Genomic DNA, 20,217 nt, shown 5'->3' on the forward strand with positions numbered 1-20,217 from the left:
TCCTCCCATTAAATATAAAATATTTTTTAAAAATTACATTTTCAAATAATATCATTTTTTTCCAAATTAAAATATGAAATAGTTTTATTTTTTTAATATAGGTTTAATTTAATATTTTTAATAAAATTTTAAAACTATTTCTAAATAACATTAATATTATCATACTCTTTTTGATAATTTTGACAATAAAAATATTTTATAACTTCAAACACATCAATATCTTTAATTTGTTTAAAATAAGTCATTCAAACATTTAATATTTTATTATTTTTAAGTTCTGACGTTTACAAGCTCACAAACCAACTTGTAAATTCTTATAGTTTATAAATTATTTTTAATAAGTTCAACCCTCTAAACCGAAACAAGTTAATTTCTTGAAACCGGATTTATGAGAAAATTTACAGTGTGTGTGTAAAATTCGATTCAATTAGCTTAATTTAGTAATAATAGTTCATTAATAATTTTGTGTCTTGATTTTGATCTGACACGAGTAGATTACGAATGGCCATAGTGGGGTCCATCCATCCTTACATCAAAGACATTAGCAAATTGTGTTATCCACTTGATTCCAGTCGTTTTCCATTCATGCTATTTCAATTTCTTCTCGCTCTCAATAGATTCCATTCTCAATTCCATTTTGCCCCCTCATTTATATTTTACTAATATTCGGATGCACACAACGTTTACAGTTTTTTTTTTATGACAAAATTTAAAAATAAATGTTGAAATTAAAAATCGCAAATATGATATTTTCGTAAATAAATATCCATCACATGACTAGAAAAACAAATGTACTGTTTCCATAATTAAATAGACATTGAATGATAAAAATAATAAAAAAGTCATACCACCTTACCCAAACATCCCCTTGCTTAACATAATGCATAGACTGTAAATATTATATATATATATATATATATAGAGTTTTGCTATGATGTCTATGGAGGGGTGAGTTTTCAGTATACCGTAACAAAAATATCGGTATGAAAAAAATTCACACCGGTACCAATACCGAAATTCTGAAATTTAGGTATGGAAAAAATCTATATTGAAACCGTATAGATATTGAAAAAAAATTTGTTATACCGAAAAAAATGTCTATATATCAAAAAAAATTCGGTACGGTATGCCGAAATTTCGGTATTTCTGTTCGGTATCCCAACCCTATGACCACCTACCCTGCCCATCTATGTGTCCATCATTGAAGTGACGGTCAATTATTGGATATTTGGATGTACTATTCATCACATCCAATAGATGGATGTCGCATCAATGATTGGCACATTGGATGAACACGGTGAATAGGAACAAAACTGTATATATATATATATATATAGCTTTGATCTCACGCACCCTAGCGTGCCCAAAATAACTCTGATTGCCTTAAAATTTTCACGTTATGGTCGTCTCGAAAATGCGAATCTAACGATATATCAAAGTTATGTCTCTAATATTAAATAATTGGTATGTTGGTTATCTCTATAACTTCTAATCTACCACTTTAATTTTCTCTAATTTTCCTCTTCAATCTCTCCTTATACAAAATCATTTAACAATTTTTCATTTGAAATTAAAATAATCATATACTATAAAAATTATAAGAACAAAATTTTATTTTAATTATACAATAACCATTCTCACGCAACTTTGCAACTAGTATATATAGTGTGTTTGAATTAAGAAGCTAGAAGAGAAAAAGATGTTTTTTTAAAAAAAAAACAATGCTTTCATTGTTCCATATAATGTGTATGGATAGATCTGCATTGTTTTTAAAAGCACTTATTTAAGTTAAAATAAGTATTTTTTTAAAAACTCATATTTGTAGCTTTTCAAATGTTTTTTTTATAATTTAACTAAAAAAAAGTGTTTTCGATCTATTTATCCAAACACAAAATTATTACAACTTTTATTTAAAAAATACTTTTAAAAAACAATTTAATTTTTTTTAAAAATAAAGTGCTTATGTAACCAAACTAGCTCGTAATCATATAATAATATTGAATTAGCTATATAATATATTATATTAAAGATTAAACAAATATTAATCACTATGCGAAGGGTTGTGGATCAACCTAGCCCCACCACTAAATACCAAAATCAATGGATTAATTAATTAATTGAGGAAAAGGGGCTGTGCACATATAATATATTCCACACCACGCATTGTTTAATTAATAAATTTATGTGGTGGCTGAAGTCATATGATGTTGAATTCTGGTGACAAAGTATACAAAATAATAGTAGCAGATTTCCGATGGCCACATATTTAGTAATTATATTATTATTATAATTATCATCATATATAAATTATATATCATTAAATGCAGAAATTCGGTGAGTTTACATGCTAACTACCCAAATCCTCTTATCTCATTAAATGCGTACACCTTAGTACTTGTGAATTGACATCCCTCGTCTCAATTCAGAGACATGTTTTTTCACTTTAAATTATTTTCTAAAAAAGTAGTTCTACCAAATTGCGATTCGAGTAAAATGGTATTCATTATTTTGTAAACATATTTATTTGATTTCGCTCAATTCACTTTCGAGTACACCTACGTGAGATTGGTCTAATTTTATCAATGAGATTGGTCTAATTCTGATTGTTTCGTATATATATATATATGTTGATTCGTGTAGTTTGGTTTTTATTCATGATCCGTTAATGTTAGGGTGATTTGAGTAAATTGGGAAACAAAAGTGTAACAAAATCAGAATTTTGATATTGCATATGTTTCTGCATAATTACATCCATTTTGACCGATGATATTCAAATGATTCTTTATTATGTCGTGTTACACAATAAATCTAGAAAAATAAAACTGGATTAGAGAGAGTTTAGTGGGACGCAAGTCTTCAAAACGGTTGTTGGATAACTGGTCGTTTTATTATTTATTTGACAAGTGAGTTTTGTCTAAAAAAAAAAAAGATAAATAAATAAATAATAAATAAATAAATTATTATAAATAAAGGAATCGGAATTGATAGAGCTGTCGGTAGAATTGGTAGGTAGGTAGTAGACTCACCGGACCATTCGTGCTGTTTTCTATTTATTTTTTCATGAAAAAATAAATACTAACAATTTAATTTTTTTTTTTTTTTTTTGCATCTAACATTTCAAATGATGTACCATTAAGTCCTCTCTTTCCAAATTTTTATTTTTATATATGTGAGAGTTAACCACAATCTTTTGAGATTCCCTTAATTTAGTAATAAATATAATTTATCCCATAATTTGAATGTACAAAAGCTAATTTGAAATTTGGAATGTTCAATCACTATTGCATACCTAAATGAATCTTTTTCACGGATTGATTGGTGTAATGTCGCAATCTCGAGAAAGTATGAAATTTGTAGCCGACCAAATGGCCCCAGCACAAACACCACGTCAATCATGGATTAAATTTCTGAGGCCTTCCAAGAAGCTTCAATTTTTCAACTTCCTCCTCAGAAAAAATATATGCTCCATACGGGTCAAACACGACTAGTGCCATTATGGAAAAATGTTATCCCATCAAGATTTTAAGCAAAAAAATTAATGTGCCCCCTATATTTCAACTTTTTTTGCTCAATGTGACTTAAAAGATGGAAATTTTTTTTTCAGTATATCAAGATTATCATACCAAAAAAATATCGAATTTACGAAACCAAAAACTTCGATATTATATACGACAACGATACCAATTTTTCAATACGATAACTGTATGAAATTTGAAACTTTTAACATATACCGAAACAATATATACACATTTTAAAATATATAATATTTTTAAACAATAAATTCAAAAAATATAAAAAAAAATTCGTTATAAAACGATATATACCGATATCATACCAAAATCAATATACCATAAAATTTCGGTACACTTGGTATATTAATTATATATATTGAAAATTTCATATATCGAAATTAATATGTCGATAGAAAATCGATATAAAATTTTCTTATACCATAATTTCAGCGTTGCACCTGTCCCCAATGGAAGAATGAGTGATATTTTGGAGTTCTTGGTGATATTTTGGAGTTCTTATGACGGTATGAATACTTACATGGTTTTTGGTACGGTATACCACTTGACGGGTTAAATTTCGGGCCATAATTTGACATTTTGTATTATATCTCTAATCTCAGATCTTGAGTCAGCCCTCGTGCGTAGGATGGCAAACTTTATGAGATGGAAAGCAAAGGAATCAAAAGGCAACAACTATTTACCACCTTTGGGAGACCAGTTTCCAGAGCACTTGAACCAAAATAGAGGGAATTTTTTATTCTCTCAACTTTTAACAAAGGCTAAGGCAGGATTATAGAGGGCAAGAAACTGGCACTACTTTTGTTTGGATTTCTTCCTGCTGTCTAGTTTTCTTCTAGCAGCTTCGAATTCTTCTTCACTCGGTTCTGGAACAGCTTCACCTCCACCGTATTTGTGGGCAAGATTTGAGAACATTGTATCGACCTTGCTTCGCCTCTCGTTTTGCCTTTGAGCAATTATAGCATACAAATCTCCGGAGCTTTCCTTCGGCCTGTAAGAGAGTCCAGAGGCGTTGAGAAAATCTTTAATTTGAGACTAACTAATTCAGTGAACGTTCTTGAGAGAGAGGAGAATTTGGCTCACTTCTTTCTTTGTCTCAATGGACCTGTGGGTGGTTCAGTTTTAGACATCTGCTTAGCCCATCTCTTATATGCTTTGGTTGATTCGATTTTCCCTATAAAAACATGTGCATGTCCATGAAAGAACGGAACAGGCATGAAAAGGGTATGAATAATGGCAAGTGGAAACGGACATCGTGATAAATCTCACCCGCAGAAATAGATTCATCTATTATATCCTTAAATCGGTGAGAATCTAGCTTAGCATCAGAGCAAAGCATGCAGCAAAAAAGCCTACATAATGGAAACAGATAAATAATGAATCAGCAAACACAAATCACGCTGATTAACAATCAGAGGGAGCATTCCGGTTTCCCAAGTATGACACATACCTGTCCATGTTGCCCTTGCATTCTTTGAATAGCTTAAGCAAATCCTTCTTCTCAGAATCAGAGCCTCTATAATTTGCCTCAAACTCTTCAATGTCAGCTTCAGAGATCTGAAAGCAACAAGTGCACCTAGTTCAATGTGAACAAACAAAAGCAACTTGTATCGACAAAAGCTGCAAAACAACAGAGCGCATTAGGCATCAACCTTTTTATACATGGATCGGAAAAATGTCTGCAAATTCTGGATGGCATCTCCTACCAAGTCCTGTCAATGAGCAATGGAGCATTAATATTGGGAGACCAAAGAAGGCACCCTTGTATTGCATTAAGAGGCAATGGAATAAACTTTTTGTCCTCAAATTAGACCGAATTTGTGATAAAGAATCTCGATATAATATGACAACTTAATGGTTTTAAATTTTAATATGCTGGAAACAACGTGCTTCACTATTTCACGCTTCAAATTCCTATATTAGTCCCTGCACTAAACTCCAAACAAAAACCTTAAAAAGTGACCCCACGTAAAGAACAGTTTTAGCTAAAGCTAAAGAGCTTGACATCAGGTTCTCACACCGTTTAATCTGGCAAAAAAATCCATTGCTCAAATGTACGCTCCATTACTTAAATTCAACACCAAAACAGTAACTCCATTCACTAGCGAATGGTAGCATAATTTATTTGTTTCACAGGAAAACTAATGCATATGTTAAAATGGAATGAACTTACCAGAGGCTTCAAATGTGCAGACCATGTTAAATGTCTTAAAAGAAGATAACCAACATCAATAGATTAACAAATAACTGCAATAACAGCAATACAGCATGTATGGATCATGGCTTACAGCATCATCAACACAACCAGTCTGGTCATAAACTGCCCGTTTCTCCTCATCCCCAAGAATTGAGATAACCTTTTGCAACTGCTGAAATTTTTCCTTGGCCTCCTGCATAAAGAAACTTGAATAGCCAAAATCAGGTAAAGAACACAAGACATGTGGTAAAGGAACCATATGCAACACCTAGAAATTATCAATTTACCTCATCATCTGGATTTTTATCAGGATGCAGTCGCAAAGCCAACTTGTAATAAGCTTTCTTTATTTCCTGTAGTGTTGCACCTTTGTCCACCCCAAGAGTCTAGGAAGCACAAATAAACCATTTACTATTTTCAGTACACAGCAATCGAAAGACATTGATTTAGTTACAAGAGTTTATCCTTCGTTCCCAAGACAATCTGCGCTAAATATAAATTATAATCCATGACAGTATGGGGTATCAGATCATGATATGGCAGTACACACGCATGGATTCATGCTCTATTCATGACCGAAACTTGACGCTCCGAAGCAAATAAAAGTGCAGCAAAAACACCACTTCGAAAAACAAAAGATAATGGACTAAATGAAGTTCCACTTCCACCCACACGGCTTCCCACGTCGTCGTGATTCGCTAAACTTCAACAAGAGAGGCCATAATCTCACGTGGGCGCTTATTGTGGGGAACGAAATGATCTATCCAAGCAAGGTTCAAAACTCATATTCAAATTTAATCTCATACAACAGGAGAAAGCTGCATTGTTAGATGCTGAGCCATTGGATAGTTCAGTTATGTGGAAACTGGTGGTAAATTTTTATCATTCTTACCGGAACACTAACAAGCGCGAAGCCAGAACAATGGAAACCTAGGAGTGATGGTAAGGAAAAACAATGAAGATGAGTCATCCCACAGCTACCCTCCTGTCTTAGTTTGAATCAAGACTTCCTGATAAAATCATCAACTCCATCAGATCATACACTTTGAGAAGGAGGGCCAAAAAATTATTTTACAGGTATAGGTAACCCAATATGGACAACCAAGATTTACAAGAACTGTATCTTCATTGCCGTGCTATACCAGCAGCCACACAACACAGCTGGGACCATTAAACCCGTTTTCATATACTACGTCATTCCACAGGATGCAATCATGGAATTAAAACTTTGACATGCCTAATGAGTAATGACTCAATATTGTTTCCTTTACTAAGACCTTCCTTCAACAAAGAGTGGAATCTTGAGTGATTCCTTGATGGTTCCTTCAAAGAAACAAGCATATCTGAAGTCTGAACTACCAGCACTCTGATAATCAGCTTGCAAACACTCTGAAAAGCTTAACTTCAGTGTCCATTTTAATACACTACTAACACTTCCTAAAAAGTGAGGACTCTAATCACATTTCTACAAGGAAAGGAAGAAAACTAATACAAGTAACATAACAAATAAGGCGGATATCACGGAGCATAAATAAAAAGTTTCAATTCGAACAAAAGAGTTGAATGCATCAAGAGCAAACTTTTCAAATATAATTTTAAATTGACTATTTTTTCTAATAAAAGTTTTAAATAATAAATTGTTGACAATATACAAGTTTTAAACAAAAAAACCCTAAAAGCACCAAAATAAAATACAAGCTTGTGTTATATTCAATGTATTAATTGACTTGATATAATTAATAGTAATTTTTTCAAGTTTAATCGTGTCTAAACTTGCATATGTTTGAAGCTAAACCACGGCGCTTGTTCATGAATTGTATTTTTCAGAAGCTTGAATGTACGTGTACATTTTACCTGGAACGGCCATGTCTCAGACAAGAACAGCATGTCTAAACTCTAGTTTATCAGAGTTTTAGGAGGATAAATTGGGGAGAAGGCATAAAGCCACAATCTCTAGCTAAAAGATAGAACAGCAAATTATTCTGTGACACTCTACCATAGCTAAGAAGACACAAAGAACCGTATGTATAAATCATTTATAACATCCAGAAAGTTAACAAACTGAAATCTCATTAGTTAAAAAGAACCACTTCAAATTCATCAGAGACAATTCCAAACTCGGGAATTTGAAAACCTGACGCTAACATCAAGTCAGTTACATTTATTTCTCCAAAACATGATAACAAAAGGCCCAGGCTTGATGGGGAAAGAGGTTTAAAAAACGATCCGAAAGTTTCTCAATCAGTTTCAACGGGCTGGGAAGACTCCAATTCCAGCCGCTCAAGGGCTTTTTGGTGCGCCCACGTCTCGATCGTGAGATCGGGCTTGGCGTTGAGGCCCACCCCAAGTATGACGATCGTAAGGAAACTAGTGATGTAACACGGCAGCTCCCAGTCCTCCCACTTCCTCGATTCCCCAGGTGGCGGTGGCGTGCGGTTTAATAGGTAACCTTTGGGCTGATCCTCGTGGCCTGGGCTGGTCCAACGGCTCGGCCCTCCTCCGCCGCCGCCTCGGGTCCGTAGGGACGGGCTGAGGCGGGATCGAAGAGTGTTTGCTGCAGCAGCAGCGAATGGCTTGAAAGACGCCATTTCACGAGAGACAGAGAAGGGTTTGGAGAAGCACTCAGGCTTTCGGAGATGACCTAATTTTTCTTTGCCTCCTGTCAAGCGTCAACTTGACACCAGGAACTACGACGTCGTTGCCGAAGATATAAATCAGTGGGGTCCCTTAATTTGTAAAAATAGTATTTAATGCCCCGCATTTCCAGAAAATGCAATGTGGCCATCACAAATTCAAGTTGAAAATTTTTATTTTTATTTCTTTGAAAAAGCCAAGTGGAAGATTTTTTTTCTTGCGCGCGTGCACACATTTATATATATATATATTAAATTCATCAAACCATTTTCTCAAAAAAAAAAAATTCATCAAACCATAATATACAAAATACAAATCATTGTTTACAAAATTTCTAATAAATAAAGGACAAAAATCCTCAAAGCTGGCTAGCTTCACAATGAGTAGTTTTGGGTAAGGTTCTAAAAAATGCGAAGGCTGCCGAAACGTTGAGATCAAGTTTCAAGTTTTACAAGTTTAAACGGGTTTAGTACGAGTTTAAATGTGAAATTTTTTTAAAATTTTTATTAAAATTGTAATTATATCCTATTAATATGTAAGCTAAATAACACACTTATATAACAAATTTAATAGTAATGAACAATATCTCAAATTTTTTAAAGGGCAAACATCTCAAAATTATAAATTTTAGTAGTATCTATAGCTAGACCACATCAAAATTTCTAAATATTGTCTAATTTTTTGTCAGATTCTAATTCGATGTCGTCTTCTTCATTCATCTCATCTTCCGTATCATCTAATGCAAATTTATTTTCATTTGTCCCACGTCATCTTCATTGTCACAATCCTCAATTTTGAAGGGAAGGGTTTTGAACTTTTGAGTTTTTGTTTTTTTATCGGAAGGGTTATGAAATTTCGACAGAGATGTACGTTAAAGAAACTTTTGTTTAATCGCAATTAATGTACGTTTAATGACGTTTAGTGTGGTCAACTTTGAGTTGACCATTTTTTTTTTCTGTTTTAACCCGAATCGTAGCGTTTTTCTCGCGTTTCACGTTTAATCCCGTTTAATCACGTTTAATTTCGTTTTTTAGAACACTGGTTTTGGGTGAGCTTACACTTCTCAACTTAATTTGAAAAGTGTTTTCTAGAAGCTCTCTCAAACACCGTTCAATCGTCTCAAATCGCTACGCGGACATCGATATGCTGAGAATCATCATAAACCGCTTCATCAACGTTGACCCTGATAGTTGCAACAAGGGGACTGCTAGCTCCAAGTTATAATAGAACGAGCGATTGAAATAAGTGGATTTGAGATAATATTCTGACAGGAAATACATTGTACCCCATAAGTTATACTTGCTCGGGATACAACCATGATTGCAGATATCATTTTGATTTTTGCCTTCCCATGCAAATTGATTATGGACCAGCCAATGCTTCAAGAAACCATTGCAAAAGTGTCACAATCCTCCTTTTGCCTAGTATTTAAACTCCACCCATCCAAACCATCTAACAATTAACTAATTAATAATGATCTTTGGAAATAAAAATTTATAAACAAAATGATTGCTTTTTTTTTGTGAAAATAAAATGATTGCTTGAATAACTAAATTTATAAACCATTTTATACTCTTATTTTCAACCAATGATAGACAAGACATCACACTCACTTATCTAACGTGATTATTATCCACGCAAATGAGATTTGAACTTGTAGTCTCATGCACCCTTGCTACTAACTCAAAGAATCATTATAGAACAAAGATATATAATACACTTTAAGTTAATATAACGCCAATCACATACAATAAGAAAAGAATGATTGCACTTGCTTTAGTTGTTAAATCTTCAAGCACAATTCATAAAAATAATGGGGAGATTGCCTTCTAGCTAGATATATATATATGAACGTCAAGGAAAGTATAAATAAAGATTCAAAGAGTCAAGAGTGCTGCTACATTCAACAGTAAGAAGGCGTTATTCCTATATAAATCTCCAAATGAGAAAACATCACGTATTCAGATTTAATAAATTATCAAGTACATTCATATATATTCATGGATAAGCAGTCTGTTAAAGATTTTATCCACGAGCATCAGTTGATTTTCAAGTCCGACGACGACGAGAAGCCTAAACTTTGCAAGGTATGTAGGCTTCTGATTATTGCCGGCACTCGATTTTACAGTTGCAGCATTTCAAGTTGCACTTTTTTTCTGCACAAACATTGTGCTGACCTTCCCAAGGTATTGATCGATCCAGATTATTTTAGTGCAAAGTATAACCCTTTTATTCTATCATCGACTCCAACAAATGAGGGTGACAGGTGCTTAAAATGCTACCAAATATGTAAAAACTTCACCTACTGTCCCAAAGAAATTGAACACCGAAATGCTAGTCTTCATCCTTTATGTGCTTCTCCCTGTAAAATGGAAACCACACACAGAAGCCACCGCGACCATCCGTTGAGCCCCACGCACAGGGAAATCAGAGCTGTGTGTAATGCATGTGGAGAACAAGAGAATGGCATCTTCTTCATATGCCAACAGTGCAATTACTGGCTTCATCAGGACTGCGCTTCGCTTCCACCGGTCGCGAAGCATGCCGACCATTCTCACCCACTCGCTCTCTTTTACTCCCATCCTTTCCCCAAGGGGGAGATTTCCTGGGGGTCTTGCAAAATCTGTGAGGAAGATCTGCCTCTAAAACTTGGTGTTTACACTTGTCAACCTTGCAACTATGGTGCTCATATAAAATGCATGAAGTCATCTTTAAAGGATCTCACACCCGAAGGTACGTATAAACATGAATGATTTTAAGTTTTAACTTGTCGAACGAGAATATAGTGATGGTACATAATTTTACAGAGTACAAGAAACTGATAGCCCATTTGCCACCATCGGTGGAGGACACGGTGTTCCCGAGTTTGATAATCCGGGCTGCGAGTCTCGAATTGGAGGAATCTAATGGCGCAAACTCAACCGGAGACGAGAAAAGGATGAAACCAGAGGAATGCCACGACCATCCCTTGACATTACTTGATGATCAAAATACTGAAATATTGGGGGAAGATGATCTTTGTAATGTTTGCATTCAACCCATTTTAGGTTCCACTCCTTATTACAGTTGCAACCAGAGTCATTGCCATTTCCTTGTCCACGAATTATGCGCCAATCTTCCGACGGAAATATTTGGCAAACTTCTGGATTGTCGTATGTACCTGTTTACCGAATGGCCCGAGTTCTTCGGCGTATTCCTCTGTGCCTTTTGTAGACGCTCGTGTAATGGATTCGGCTACTCGGACGGGCCGGACGGCGGCGGTTATAATATCTTGGATGTGGAATGTGCCTCGGCACCGCGGATCATCAAGCACAAATCCCACAAGAACCACACTCTCCAGCTGATGATGAGATCCACTTACCGCAGAACAGAGCCGGGCGAATTTCTTTGCTGTTCAAGAACCGATTTTTTCTTCAGCAGGCGCTTCTATCAATGCATCAACTGCGATTACAAGATGCATATCTCGTGCGCTCTTCTGCCGCAACGAGTCGAACACAAATTCGACACGCACCCACTTCAGCTCCACACCGATGGACCCCGGAACCTGTCCGGACGGCAGAATTCCTCGCCTGAGAATTACTACGACTTCTGTGAGATCTGCGAAAAGTGTATCGATCTTAGGTACTGGTTCTACGGTTGCCTCGAGTGCGACAATTATTTCCACGTGAACTGTATTCCATCTGTGGGGGAATTTTCGAAATTCAGGTTTGGTGGGAGTGTGGATGATGTCCCTCGCCATGGAGATCACCCATTGACGAGTGTTCGAATGCTCACCATTGGAAGCCAACGCTGCGGATACTGCGGGAGGATAGTGCGAGGATTTGAGGATGGTTTTGCTTTTCATTGCGAGATGTGTGATTTTTGGATGCACGAATACTGTGTGTTTTGGAACAGGGGTTATCGATAAAAACTCATACTCCATCATATATATACGTGCTGAATTGGGTAAATATACATATTTTTCTGAGTCTTTCTTTTCATGGTCGTGTCCGGTCGGTGATACATATAACAAAATTTACTCGTAGAATTTTTGGTTAATTTAAAGAAATATCAAATGTGATGTATATTTATTTATTTTTCAGAAAAATGATGTTCTATTAACTGTCCATATGTAAATTAAATGATATTTCTATTAAAGTAATTTGCTAATACATTTAAAGAGACATATTTAATTATTTTGGGGGGAAATGATATTATATCGTCAATCAAGTAATGATTTACAAAAGTAATAAAAAATAAAGGGAAAATTGTATTTTTTTCATTCTAATTTTATCGCTTCACGATTTTAATTATGTGTATTATCAAGTTTCAGATTAAGTATTGTATTTTTTTTTATTTTTGGTAGTTTTAGTTTTTTTTGGTTGGGACAGTTGATGAATGTCGCATCGGCACTACATTGATTTTATGTCAGCGTCAAGTCGAAAAATTGACTAAAATTATCCCCAAAAAAAATATATAGCTGACTAAAATTGAAAATTTGATAAATATAATACCAAAATCGCAAGACTTACATATAAGATTAAAAAATAATTTTCCAAAAAATAAATGACAAAGACTCTTCATACGTTTAGGATTGCTCATTTAGAAAAACCAAGGTTCTAAAAAGCGTAAAGCGCGTTGAAGCGTGAGGGTCAAGCTTAAGCGAGCTTAGAACGAGTTTAAGCGTGAAAACGTGTTTTTAATTTTTACTATAATTTTAATTATTTTAAGACAAACATTAAATAAAATGTTAGATTAACCATAAATATAAGATTTAGTAGATAATTCAAGTTTTAAACTATAAATATACATATTTATAAAAAAATATTTTCATTTTAAAAAACAAATGAAATCTTTCGTTCTAAAAAGCGGTCGCTTAATCGAGTTTAAGCGTATTAAAGATTAAGCGTCGCTTAAGCGAGCTTTTTAGAACATTGAAAAACCGTGAAAAACAAGAACACGAGCTACAGGAAATATTCAAAGAAAATGAATCATGAAAATAAAATTAGTGGAAGGGCATATAGATTACTTATTTAAAGCCAAAATTATTGAAGCGAGAATTTTATTTAGAATTTAAATTAATATTTCACCAGTATTAGGGATCACATATAGTAGATGACAAGAAAAGAATGTGACAGTGCTTTATCGGTCAAATCTTCTAGCACAATGTATAAAAAAGGTAGGGGTCGAATTTTATTTTCTTTTAATATTTTCTGTTACATTTTATTTCTCTAATTACTCCCTCCTTTTCGGAAATTTCAAATCGGAAATTTCAAATCTACCCGGGGGTAATATTTCATGGGTGGCGTAGAAAATTTTAATTAATCTAATTATGTGGATCCCATATGATTGGACCAATCAAAACAGTCCACACCACCCATGGGTATTACCCCATGGATAGGGTCGAAAGAACCTTTTCATCACTTTTCTTTTTATTTTTTTAGCTTCACTTTCTCAATTTGGTCATTCAACTTCTAAATATTCTGGAGACAACCTATGATGGCGACAATACGCAACCAAAGTAATTTCAAAGTAGCAAATCTTGGCCACCTGTATTGAAAACCTCAAGATGAAAGAGAATAGTTACTTAGAAATTTAACTTACGCTGATAAACATTTAAAATAAGCTCTTAGAAACACTACTTTAACTAATGTAATAAACTAATGTAATAGTCCGAGGTTTACCCAGTAGAACCGAAAAATAACAGCGGCAGATTCTCACGTCGTAAAAAAAATAAAACCCAAGGGTACATTTGTTTTCTGGAAAGTTGTTAAATTATGCAGCATGACACAGCCATACCTAACAAAACTGATGCATACAATTCAAGATCAAATGACCTGATAATATCACGAAGCACATATCGCTCACTGCTCAAGGCATTTCCACTCTTTTGCTACGAAAACATAGGTCAGGAAGGCTAATAATGTCGTTAGCTTCATGGAACATCGTAAATTAGTCAACATTTTTTTTTACATTATGAATCAATCAACCTTCGTTAATGTGCCATGTATTAAGATGGAACAACACGTTTAGCTTAGATTAGCAACACATCAATATGTTTAACGACTTAATCTTCTTATATATAGACTCAAATGATGATTTCCAGCAACATAATACATGGAAATCACGCCTCCCTAATGAGAAGACCTCTCTAATTGCTAAGATATATGCTATATACAGGCCGAGCTACCCGAAAAACTCTAGCCTTCCTTCAGAGCTCCATTTTCAGCTGGCTCGAGTGCAGAGAAGCTACGATGACATAAACAACATAAGAGTCAGTTACTAGTAATCCCATAAGACATAAATAAATACATTGTTGGTGATTGTGACGAGGATCCACAGCAAACGTAAGGAAGTAAGCGAAGACACTCTGCCCAACTTAAATTCTCTTACATGTGGATTTTTCTTCGAACGCAACAGTGTACGATTTATTTGAGAAAATGGAAACAAATCATTTTCATCTCGTCTTCAATTTCTTTCTCCAAAACATATTCGAACCCATTAAACACTTTCCTACGAGATCAATACTTATCATTTCAGCTTTTCAGTGCCATAAAACAACTTAATCATCACAGTTCATAATTCATTTCCTGAATCAAACATTGTTGAGAGACTCCCCAAATCAAGACCAAATTATTACTTAAGTTTTGCACTCTAAGCTACGTTAAGTGGCAATCCTCGCCAAAATCCAGGAGTCCCCTTGTACAGATTACCTTTGATTCAATGGCCAACTAATTTCACTTAGAAATAAGAAAAGTGTGCCATTATTAACTTATAGTACCTGAATTTGATGAAGAATCAAAGCTTAAAAGTGAATTTTCAGTTGTAATGAAGTTAGAGTTGTCTTCTTCTCTGCCCCAGATGGGCTGCTGAAGCCCGTCAAAGTGCCACAACTGTTGATATTGCTGTCTGCTCCCACTGATTTGGCCTTCGGGCCACACGGATGCAGTAAACATGCTTTGGTAATTATTATCGACTGCTGGTTCACTCTACACGAACAATTTTGTCAGTCAGAGAGGAATTAAAACGGCTTGTATATATACAAATAGATGATATAATTATTGTGATTTGTTCGCAGTTCTCTCATTTTGATATTATTTTATCCGTGGTATCTGTTTTAGTTAATATATACTTACTTCTTCAGCCAAGAATGCGTCGAGATTTATATCACTTCTCGGGTTAACAGCAGCAAGTCGCATAGATAAAAACTGGTGTCAAAAGAAACATTTATGGTTAGCTGAAAATCTGAATGTAACAAAGGTGACAAGGACACAAGGGACCAAACTGCTCAAATAACTACAATTTTTAATAGCTAAAGAGTCATTTAAGAGTGTTGGATTACAATAATTGTGCAGTTCAAAGCAGATCTTTAATCAGCCTTATTTTTAATAGCTAAAGAGTCATTTAAGAGTGTTAGATTACAATAATCTTGCAGTTCGATGAAGATCTTTTAATCAGCCTTCTGATAGTATACCCAGTTCACTAAACACAACTTCCTACCTTAATGAAGGTCAACGTAAAAACAGATATCTAAAACGATAAATCGAAGATACGGAGACTGTTTTTTACACCATTGTTTAGTCTTCAAGGGAACAGAAGAATAGGTGGTGTGGCATGTTTTATATGCAATTATTCCACCAGATATAAGTCTAAGTCAAATTCAAAATAAAACATAAGTGGGAGAGTGCACCGAGTCAGACCTCCACTTGCCGTTGAAGTGCTTGCACGTGGTTTATTATCTCATCCAGTACCATTGCAGTCCCTGAAATCTGTAGAGCCACAAAATGAGTCTTCAAAATAAAAAGCTCACCCTAAAGTGTTTGACGATATTGCATCAACCAAAGAGGCTTCAGATCTATTTCACACATTCTGATCAAAATTCAGAGTACTGACTGACCCCCAAAAAAAGAAAAGAATGGCCCCATCATAGTTGAAAATGAAAACAGTCTCGTGGAAGATTCTTTTATTTAAAAGAGTATGAGGCCGTTCAAAATTCCTCAGACCCATGATTAGGGACTGTTGTGTGGAAAGAAATTATGCGTCAAGATTCTCCTAAACAAGTTGTTATTACACTGTGAAGTTAGCTAAGGCAGCTGCCTAGCAAGTCTGATCCTTGTTGTCTGCAGGAGATTCATCTTAAAGCATAAAACTATTCATTGCGACTCCACGAGCTTAAGCAGGGATAAGCACGGTTATAAGTTATAAGATGGTATCAGATGTATGGGGTTACAAGTTTGAAACCACTGCACAAAAACTCCAAACATATTTCTTAAGATAGAATTGGATGGCTTTTGTTGCTAATATTTGACTGACTTTCACGTATACATCTTGGATACCAATTCCGAGTATATATTCCTTTATCCCTGCCTTACAAGTGCGGGGGTGGTTCAAAGGATAAAAATATGATCGTATCACCTCTCATGAGCTCGAACTTTTTAGACGAGATTTCAACAGTGAACATAAATGATAAACCGCCACCGTAAATAAAATTAATCTGACATGAGAGCATTTGGTTTTTCATTTCAATGTACCTTGAAATGCCTACTTTCTTCAGCAGAAAAAATAAAAATAATAATAATAACAATTTGCCCACTGAAATAAATGTACACTCTCGAGAACGCTCAAAAAGATTTGGCAAAAACTTGATAGCAGGATTGGCACAAACCTCTCCCTTATGCGTGGGTTTAGAACCCGCGTTAAACAAAATAGAAATCCCCACTGCCACCCCACCCTAAGTCAGTGAGTTGTACTCCAAAAAAATATTTATTAGAAAGGAAACAAGTATGATGAAGAGAAAATCTGAGGAAGAAAACTAGAAAAAGCTGACATAACAAGAAAACAACCAAGCCAAATGTCCTTAGATTTTCCAAGTTTTTCCCAATAAAGTACCAACTGAATACAATAAATAATCATAACTCGAGTATTATCAAATAATAATAATAACTATTATAACTCCAGTATTTAATGCCTAACTCCTAAAAGCACTTCTCCCTAACTAAAGTAATAAACACAAATCATAAAAGAAAACGTGGAATATTCGTAACTATTTTTTGTGTGGGATCGCGAAAAAGAAATAGTCCAAAGTGTGAACCAATTTGATGCAATACCATTAAGTGAAAAAGAGGTGAGTGAAGCAGCAAATGACAACAATGTCCTTAGCATGACAGGTAACGACCCAATGCAAAGGGCCAAAGGGTGAAACCGAAATGTAAGAATCATGAGAGGGACAATTCAACAGGGGCAGCTCCTTTTCTTGGTGCAAATCCCATCAGCTTTTTCTTCCTATTCCCCCATTAAAAAGTTGACAGCGACACCCTAATGGTGGTCATCAATTGACAGACTAATCCCTTCTTTTTTGCTTTTGAATATACAAAATTATGAAAAACATGTAACCCGAATATGTGAAAGATAAAATTTTACATTTTAGTTTAATATCTAGTTAACTTGGGTTACCCGGATGTGGGAATAAAGCCACCTGATTTTACCAAACCGGAATTAATCCGACCAGATTCAACTGGACTAGACTAAATTTTCAGGTTTTCGGGCTCCTGACGGACAGCCCTGTAGGTCTAGGAGGATTTGTACTTAAGGAGACGACTCAACGAATTTGGAAGCCAGACTACACTACAAGTTTGTGAAATTTTTAGATTAAATTTCAAATATGTTTTGGTCCGTAGGAAATATTAATCTCTCGGCTCCACAGTTTATAATGGGTTCGCCAGTGCAAACTCATGCATGCCTTCTACTTTACAAATGTTGCATCTTTTAATTGCAACATAGCACTAAGATCCGAATGAATTACTAATAATAGGGAAACAACTGCCTTTCCGCCAACCAATAAGGCACCAGAAAATGACAGCTAACCTTGTTGCATCCTGGGACCAGCTCCTGTAATAGTTTCATTCTGGCGTTAATCTTCTCTCTCCTCGCCTGTATAAAAAACTTGTTTGATTAGCAACCTGACCGCATTTTAAGCGGCTAATCAAAGATTATTGAACATAATCATTATGAGATTAAGAGTGCTACCCTTTCAGCTAAGCTATGGCTATCTGTGGCTTGGCCACGGCGAGCTCTAACATGAATGTACGGCAGCTTATCTCCACTGCCTTCAGAAATATCATTCGGGGCCACTTTTTTGCTCTTTTTATTCGTTTCATTTGCCTGAGAAATTTAGAAACGTATTTTTAGGGGGAAAATATATGGATTTCGAAATTTTCATGAGATGGTTGAAGCATCTTAGGAGGTCCCGGAAAGGAACATTCATGAATATCACTGTCCGGGGTTCGAAATTACCTTTTTCTCCTTCTCCTTCCGCTTCAGGCTCTTGGGACTCTGGTTTGAAGCTGCAGGCGTTGATGAATTAAGGTGCGAATCTGAGTCCGGTGGCTCTTGCTTCACCACATCTGGCTTCATAGAACCTGACACCACAGAGTTACCCTCCGGCGAATTGCCAGCCGTAGCAAAAACTGAAAACTTGGAAGCTCGGTCGATGAGGGCAGCATTGGAAGGAAAAATGGGGGGAGGCGGCGGAGTTTTCGCCCGAAAATCTTCGTTCACCAGGAGTTCCACCGCCTGTGGTGGCGGAAGTTCGAGAAGCGCCGTGAAAGAGCTCCCACCGGTCTCCGATGGAGTTTGAGTTGATATTACGTCGTGGGCTTGCAAAAATCCGAAGCCCATTTCTTCTGGATTTGACCCGCGTATTCCGGATCTAAATGGCAGCTGAGTTTCTTCTACTTGTGGTTCCATAATTGAGAAAAAAATCACTAATTGAATCAGCTATGGCAAACAATTCATCTGAAACTCGAAATTTTGAAAATCCAGAGCTTGGTCTCGCGAAAGATGGTAAATAAACTCTAAATTGAGTAAAAAGTAAGCAGACAGCGAATGTACTAGGGATCTTTAACTCAGTTCCACCACTTAACTTGAGCAAATTTCGAGTATCGAGAACTGAAATTCCAGAATTAGAAATACCCTCAATAAAACTTGAAAAACCAGATTCCAATCAATAAAATCGAACCCACAAAACGACAGCAACTCGTTAAATTGAAGTTTCTCTCCTCAACAAACAATAATTTTTTTAAAAAACAAAAACAAAAACATGCACACACCCCAAATGTTTGATACAATTTCCGAACAAGAAAAAAAGTGCCAACTCTGGAGGTTTGGAAAAAGTGGAAGTGTACTTGAAATGGGGATGGAAAAAGCAGGCAAGTAGAGCTCTGTGATGCTTTAAAAGTTCTGCGTGAAAAGCTTCAACGTCAATGGCGGGCATTGGTCAAAATCCATTCTTCTGGTTTCTATCGCTCGCGCGGTGAGCTGTTTTCAGTGTAAAATTCATTAGCCCTCTTTTTTTCACTTATCGATATTTATATATATACACATATTATCTAATAGAAATATAGAATAGAAACCCCCAACTCTGCTCTGAAAGCTGCGTTGCTTCGGTCCCAAACCCAACTCAGTTACTCAACTGTAACAAATTATTGATCATTTTAAGTAATAACTCAAAAAATTATTATCCATCCTTTCTATTTTATTTGACATTGTCAATACTTCATACTTCATACTCGACTCGATAGTCGATATCCTTCGATGTATAATGAGCGCAATCTCGAACTAACAATATCATTCAAATCACATTGACAAAGTAAAAACCGTGATTGATAAATCATGTACGACAAACTCGTTCAATCACATTTTTAATCCTTTAAATAAAACTTGAAGTGTTCAATAATGAAAAAATTGGTGAAACAAAAACCAATCCACCATAGTATGAATATATATATTATTGTTAGGATACTGTTTGGTTTCATGGATGAGATACATGAGAGATAAATAGAAGTGTAATAAAAATATAATGAAATATTGATGAGCAAT

At 35.2% G+C, this 20,217-nt stretch overlaps 4 protein-coding genes across 7 annotated transcripts; 1 reads left to right on the top strand and 3 right to left on the bottom strand.

Moving 5' to 3' along the window:
- Positions 1-3,832: 3,832 nt before the first annotated feature.
- LOC140873170 (chaperone protein dnaJ 6-like) lies at positions 3,833-7,710 on the bottom strand. 3 transcript variants are annotated; one of them, XM_073276174.1, is made up of 9 exons: positions 7,582-7,710; positions 6,620-6,737; positions 6,015-6,113; positions 5,819-5,920; positions 5,183-5,242; positions 4,981-5,087; positions 4,800-4,882; positions 4,614-4,704; positions 3,833-4,521 (listed from the first exon to the last, which is right to left on the bottom strand). In XM_073276174.1, the coding sequence occupies exons 2-9, from the start codon at positions 6,695-6,697 to the stop codon at positions 4,326-4,328; spliced, it is 816 nt and encodes a 271-aa protein (XP_073132275.1). In that variant the 5' UTR covers positions 6,698-6,737; positions 7,582-7,710; the 3' UTR covers positions 3,833-4,325. The 3 variants fall into 3 exon arrangements, with proteins under 3 accessions (XP_073132275.1, XP_073132277.1, XP_073132276.1); XM_073276176.1 differs by lacking the exon at positions 7,582-7,710 and having other exon boundaries at positions 3,834-4,521; positions 5,819-5,933; positions 6,620-6,637; XM_073276175.1 differs by lacking the exons at positions 6,620-6,737; positions 7,582-7,710 and having other exon boundaries at positions 3,834-4,521; positions 5,819-5,933; positions 6,015-6,146.
- Positions 7,711-7,952: 242 nt separating this feature from the next.
- LOC140873171 (uncharacterized) lies at positions 7,953-8,419 on the bottom strand. Its single transcript, XM_073276177.1, has one exon. The coding sequence runs from the start codon at positions 8,313-8,315 to the stop codon at positions 7,965-7,967; it is 351 nt and encodes a 116-aa protein (XP_073132278.1). The 5' UTR covers positions 8,316-8,419; the 3' UTR covers positions 7,953-7,964.
- Positions 8,420-10,228: 1,809 nt separating this feature from the next.
- LOC140873294 (uncharacterized) lies at positions 10,229-12,268 on the top strand. The gene is made up of 2 exons (XM_073276381.1): positions 10,229-11,094; positions 11,169-12,268. The coding sequence occupies exons 1-2, from the start codon at positions 10,362-10,364 to the stop codon at positions 12,266-12,268; spliced, it is 1,833 nt and encodes a 610-aa protein (XP_073132482.1). The 5' UTR covers positions 10,229-10,361.
- A 1,996-nt stretch (positions 12,269-14,264) lies between these two features.
- Positions 14,265-19,773, bottom strand: LOC140873190 (transcription factor bHLH48-like). 2 transcript variants are annotated; one of them, XM_073276206.1, is made up of 8 exons: positions 19,524-19,772; positions 18,634-19,070; positions 18,367-18,501; positions 18,205-18,270; positions 16,041-16,109; positions 15,477-15,548; positions 15,122-15,329; positions 14,265-14,589 (listed from the first exon to the last, which is right to left on the bottom strand). In XM_073276206.1, the coding sequence occupies exons 2-8, from the start codon at positions 19,015-19,017 to the stop codon at positions 14,552-14,554; spliced, it is 972 nt and encodes a 323-aa protein (XP_073132307.1). In that variant the 5' UTR covers positions 19,018-19,070; positions 19,524-19,772; the 3' UTR covers positions 14,265-14,551. The 2 variants fall into 2 exon arrangements, with proteins under 2 accessions (XP_073132307.1, XP_073132306.1); XM_073276205.1 differs by having other exon boundaries at positions 18,634-19,773.
- Positions 19,774-20,217: the final 444 nt, after the last annotated feature.

This window comes from Henckelia pumila, unplaced genomic scaffold, assembly GCF_033568475.1.
Source record: "Henckelia pumila isolate YLH828 unplaced genomic scaffold, ASM3356847v2 CTG_525:::fragment_3, whole genome shotgun sequence".
NCBI lineage: Eukaryota > Viridiplantae > Streptophyta > Magnoliopsida > Lamiales > Gesneriaceae > Henckelia > Henckelia pumila.

Coding starts and splice junctions, on each gene's coding strand:
- LOC140873294 (XM_073276381.1), top strand. CDS start 10,362: ATGGATAAGCAGTCTGTTAAAGATTTTATCCACGAGCATCAGTTGATT. Junction 11,095..11,168: donor AAAGGATCTCACACCCGAAG/GTACGTATAAAC, acceptor ATAATTTTACAG/AGTACAAGAAACTGATAGCC.
- LOC140873171 (XM_073276177.1), bottom strand. CDS start 8,315: ATGGCGTCTTTCAAGCCATTCGCTGCTGCTGCAGCAAACACTCTTCGA.
- LOC140873170 (XM_073276174.1), bottom strand. CDS start 6,697: ATGACTCATCTTCATTGTTTTTCCTTACCATCACTCCTAGGTTTCCAT. Junction 5,088..5,182: donor TCCGATCCATGTATAAAAAG/GTTGATGCCTAA, acceptor TGTTGCTTTCAG/ATCTCTGAAGCTGACATTGA. Junction 4,522..4,613: donor CCATTGAGACAAAGAAAGAA/GTGAGCCAAATT, acceptor ACTCTCTTACAG/GCCGAAGGAAAGCTCCGGAG.
- LOC140873190 (XM_073276205.1), bottom strand. CDS start 19,086: ATGGAACCACAAGTAGAAGAAACTCAGCTGCCATTTAGATCCGGAATA. Junction 18,502..18,633: donor GGAAGGAGAAGGAGAAAAAG/GTAATTTCGAAC, acceptor TAAATTTCTCAG/GCAAATGAAACGAATAAAAA. Junction 15,549..16,040: donor CACTTCAACGGCAAGTGGAG/GTCTGACTCGGT, acceptor TTTTGACACCAG/TTTTTATCTATGCGACTTGC.